The sequence below is a fragment of the Pygoscelis adeliae genome, unplaced genomic scaffold (assembly GCF_000699105.1).
Source record: "Pygoscelis adeliae isolate BGI_AS28 unplaced genomic scaffold, ASM69910v1 Scaffold442, whole genome shotgun sequence".
NCBI classification, from domain to species: domain Eukaryota; kingdom Metazoa; phylum Chordata; class Aves; order Sphenisciformes; family Spheniscidae; genus Pygoscelis; species Pygoscelis adeliae.
Window position 1 is genome coordinate 330,757 of NW_008824191.1, and position 4,301 is coordinate 335,057.

The window sequence follows — 4,301 nt, forward strand, 5'->3', positions numbered from 1 at the left end:
GAAGAGGCCGCCCCCCGAGGATGTGCCCCGCTGGGACCCCAACAACCCCCTCTGCCCCGGGGCGGCCCGGGCCAACGGCGAGGTACCACCAAGGGCCCAGGCGTCCGGGCTCCCCCCACCACCCCATCCCCCCCTGATCCTGTCTCTCGCCCTGGCAGGTGAACCCCCAGTACGAGGGCACCTTCGTCTTCCCAAATGACTTCCCTGCGCTGCAGCCCGATGCTCCTGAGCCTGGTAACTTCTGGGGGGAGAGCAGGCTGCTGAGGACCCCTGGGCTTGAGTCCTAGGGGGGCTGCAGGGTGGCCTGGAGAGGCATGGGTGCTGCCCCAGCACCTTCTCCTTCCCCACTGTCTGTCCTTCCCCAGGTGACAGCGATCACCCCTTGTTTCAAGCAGCAGCAGCTCGGGGTGTGTGGTGAGTACCCCCCATGGCTCTGGGGGGTCCAGGCTGTGATGTCAGCCAGGACCCGTGGGATGAAGCCAGATTTATTGTGTCTCCTCTGCAGCAAGGTGATGTGCTTCCACCCCTGGTCGGACCTGACACTGCCCCTCATGTCCCTGGCAGAGATCCGGGCTGTCATCGACACATGGGCAGAGCTGGCGGCTGAGCTGGGTGCCTCCTACCCCTGGGTGCAGGTCCGAGGCTGGTGGGGGCTGCCCTTCTCTCCCTGCCCCAGGGGTCTCGGGTGGAGGCGGGGTGCAAAGACTCGTGCTCTGGCAGCACCTGGGGTTGGGACCATATCAGTCGTTTGTGGGTCCCCTGTCCCCACTCATGGCTCCCTGAGCCTTTCCAGGCAGGTGTGAGGCTCTGGTCTCCTGCGGGATGCTTTCCTGGTGTGTCAGGGACACTGTGGCAACCCACAGCAGGGACCCTGGGGCTGGGACCTGCTGGGTGCACCTCTTCCTTCGCAGATCTTCGAGAACAAGGGAGCGATGATGGGCTGCTCCAACCCGCATCCGCACTGCCAGGTGAGGCTGTCCCACCCGTGACCTGGCTTAACCGCAAGTCCCTATGGGTGACCCTACAACAAACTCAGGCAGAAGATGTGAACAGGAATCCCCCTGCCCTGGTCCCAAAGTTTTCTGCAGCGAGGATACCCCTATGCCTGTCCTGTGACCTCCCCTCCTGGGGACTGTCTCTTGTGGCTGCCACATGTCGGACTCTCCACCTGGTGGCAGCATGGACCTGCAGATGGGCAGCATGGCTGGGGCACTCCTGCAAATGCGGGGTACAGGTAACCTAGCCCCCTGCCCCAATGTCTCTCTCAGGTTTGGGCCAGCAGCTTCCTCCCCAACGAGGCACACCTGGAGGACCGGACCCAGCGGCAGCACCTGAGCCAGCACGGTGTGCCCATGCTGCTGGAGTATGCCGAGCAGGAGGCTCGCCGGAAGGTGAGGACGTGGCTGTTGTCCATATCCCCTCCCTGGGAGCTGGATATGTGCTGGGGAGTACCCCCCAGCACCCAAGAGCAGGGGCCCTGGGAGCGCCCATCCCTGGGGCATCGGGGCTGCGCCTGTCCCTGTCTAGTGCCGTGTCCCGCAGGAGCGGTTGGTGGTGGAGAACACAGACTGGCTGGTGCTGGTGCTGGGCCCCTTGGCCCTACCAGACCCTGCTGCTCCCCCGCCGTCACGTCTGCCGCCTCCAGGACCTCCGCAAGGGCGAGAGGGACAGTGAGTGGCTCTGCACCTCGTTAGCCCTTGTACCATGTCCTTTGGGCTCGGCCTTCGTTAGGAGGCAGCTCTGTGGCAGCCTCACTGGTGCTGGAGGGTCTGTGTCCCCCTGGGATGTGGGGTTGCCGGCCTTGGTTTGAGTGGGGACAGGCACCCCTGTTATGCTGGGGCAGGAGCTGTAGGGGATGATATCCACAGCCTTGATAGCTATGCCATCAAGGCACAGGCTGTACTCAGGGGGGGGACTACCATCCTTTTTGGGGTGATGAAGCACGTGGTGCCCCATACTCTTGGGACGCTGGCTGATTTTGAATGGGGGCTCCTTGTGCTGTGTTGTTTGGGCTGTCTGTATGGGTTAGGAGGAGGGGAACTGGCCGGTGTGTCCCTTCTGCCCGTCACTGATGTCCACCCAGGAGGGATGCTGGGGGTGACCCCCCCCCAAGCCAGGTGTGCTGCCTGCCTTCAGCAGGGGGCTGGCCAGTTTGGGGTGCAACTCCCTGGCACTCCCCTGCAGGCCTGGCCTCCATCATGCAGAGGCTGCTCATCAAGTATGACAACCTCTTCGAAGTCTCCTTCCCATACTCCATGGGCTGGCATGGTGAGTAGCGTGGCTGGGGGACCCCTGCGACCCTCTCATCCATGTCCCCGTCCCCTCCCCGGGGCTCATGCAGCAGCTGCACCCCTGGCAGGAGCCCCCACAGGCCCCTACCTGGAGGAGGACTGTGGGCACTGGCAGCTGCATGCCCACTACTATCCCCCGCTGCTCCGCTCCGCCACTGTCCGCAAGTTCATGGTTGGCTATGAGATGCTGGCGCAGGCGCAGCGGGACCTCACACCTGAGCAGGTGAGCATAGCTCGGGGGGGATTGTGGGGGGCCAGGGGTCCTGTGCTGGGCCTGTCCCTGGGACCGGCTGCTGGCTGCCCCTTCTGCTGTGCCCCGCAGGCGGCTGAGCGCCTGAGGAGCCTCCCCGAGGTGCACTACAAGCGGAGGGCCAAAGAGACGTCGTGATGGGGAGCAGTGGAGCCGGCCATTGGTTCTGCTGGGTGAGGCCAGGAAGAGGAGTCAGCTGGGTGTGGCGAGAGCTGAGGCCTGGGAACTTGTGTCACTTGTGAACCCTCTGGTCTTCCAGCTTCTGAGCCTTGTTGCAGCTGGGCCTGGCTTGGGGACTGGTTTTGCCTGTTCGGGTACCCCAGTCCTAATCCTGTGGCATCCTCATGCAGGTGTTGTGGTTCCTCTGGTCTCCTTCCCCATCCCAGCCTGCAGCTTCCCGCCTCTGCAGCGTGCTTGTACCAGCACGAAAGGGCTCACCCTCTTCCCACTCCAGTCTTATTGGTGGGACTGGGAGTGCTGCCTGCCCTGTGGCAGGGGAGAGCTCCGCTGGGCGGTGGCTCTTGTCCCTGGGTGGGAGGTTTGGGGTCTCTGGTGGGGACCCCCAGCTGGTGGTGGGGGATAACCCTGGGGGCTGCAGGGGGTGTGATGGCAGCCCTATGCCACTTGTTGCTGTCCCTGTCTCTGCGTTGCTTCCTCTTCCTCCCTGGGGGGAGCTCTGAGCCTGCCTCTGAGCACTGCAGGCTCGGAAAGCAGCAGGAAGCAGGGAGGAATTGATGCTGCCCAAGGCTTAGCCAGCTCCTGGGAGAGGGCTGAGGCCTGGCAAACTTGCTGCATAGAGGCTACTGGCCAGGGATTCCTGGCCGTGGCTCACACAACTGCTCCTCTTCCTCCTCTCTGCCTAGGGCTGCTGTGTGAGGCCACTCGGATGCAGCAAGGGTTCATTGCTAGCCTAGCCGCGGCCAGGCAAGGGAGCCCAGCTCAGCGCATGGTGCTGCTACCCCCTTTCCCCTTCCCTGTGCCCACCCGGGGCGGGCAGCAGCATCCCGGTCCCTGGGCTGAGCTGAGGGACGCTGCAACCCGCTCTGTGCTTTCCCCCCCTGCAGTCCCTTCCCCCAGGGAAGTCCCAGGACTGTGCAGGGGTAGGTGCTGGACAGTGATGCCCCACAGCTGATGTGGGGGGATGCCCAGCACCATCTGCCATCACATTTTCGCACAAATAGATTTTATTTGTCACTAAAGAGCCATTCTCGTAACTCCTTAATGAGGCCCCTATCTTTGTCAAGTCTGTGAGTGGGCTCCTGGGGGCTAGAAATACCTTGTGAGGAGAGAAATGCTCCCCTCCTACCTACAAGATGAGAATTTGTGGGGAGGGCTGTGCCCCCCCTGCCCCATCTGTGCATCACTCCCCCATCCCTACCCATGGGGCTGGGGCAGGGAGAAGGGCCGGCCCAGCATGAAGCTCAGAACCAGGCTGGATGCAGCCCTCCTGCATGCTGGCCCCATCCTCCTCCCTGATCACCCCATCCCAGAGCCCAGAAGCCATTCCACCACCCAGCCTCAGGGCTTACCAGGTGCCCAACAGTTTTGGGGAGGAGGTGGTGGTTTTGGGGTGACCCTTGAACTTGGAGCTGTCATTGTACACAGCATTCCTCCACAGGGCAGGGGGGGTGCCCAGCTCAGCATCTGGCCTCTTGCAACCTGGTTTCTTCCCTCCTGGGACAAACAGTGTCTGTCTGGGCTCTGCGACCATCCCCAGCACAGCCCCCATCCCTTCTTATCGCAACAAGTGCCTTCGTGCT

At 63.1% G+C, this 4,301-nt stretch overlaps 1 protein-coding gene across 1 annotated transcript; it reads left to right on the forward strand.

Annotated features, from left to right (window-relative positions):
* Positions 1 to 202: 202 nt before the first annotated feature.
* Positions 203 to 3,017, forward strand: GALT (galactose-1-phosphate uridylyltransferase). Its single transcript, XM_009334714.1, is given in 11 exon segments — positions 203 to 234; positions 366 to 414; positions 506 to 635; positions 912 to 968; positions 1,269 to 1,391; positions 1,543 to 1,583; positions 1,585 to 1,670; positions 2,185 to 2,268; positions 2,360 to 2,514; positions 2,614 to 2,714; positions 2,892 to 3,017. Coding segments are annotated over 8 exon segments (735 nt in total). The 5' UTR covers positions 203 to 234; positions 366 to 414; positions 506 to 512; the 3' UTR covers positions 2,680 to 2,714; positions 2,892 to 3,017.
* Positions 3,018 to 4,301: the final 1,284 nt, after the last annotated feature.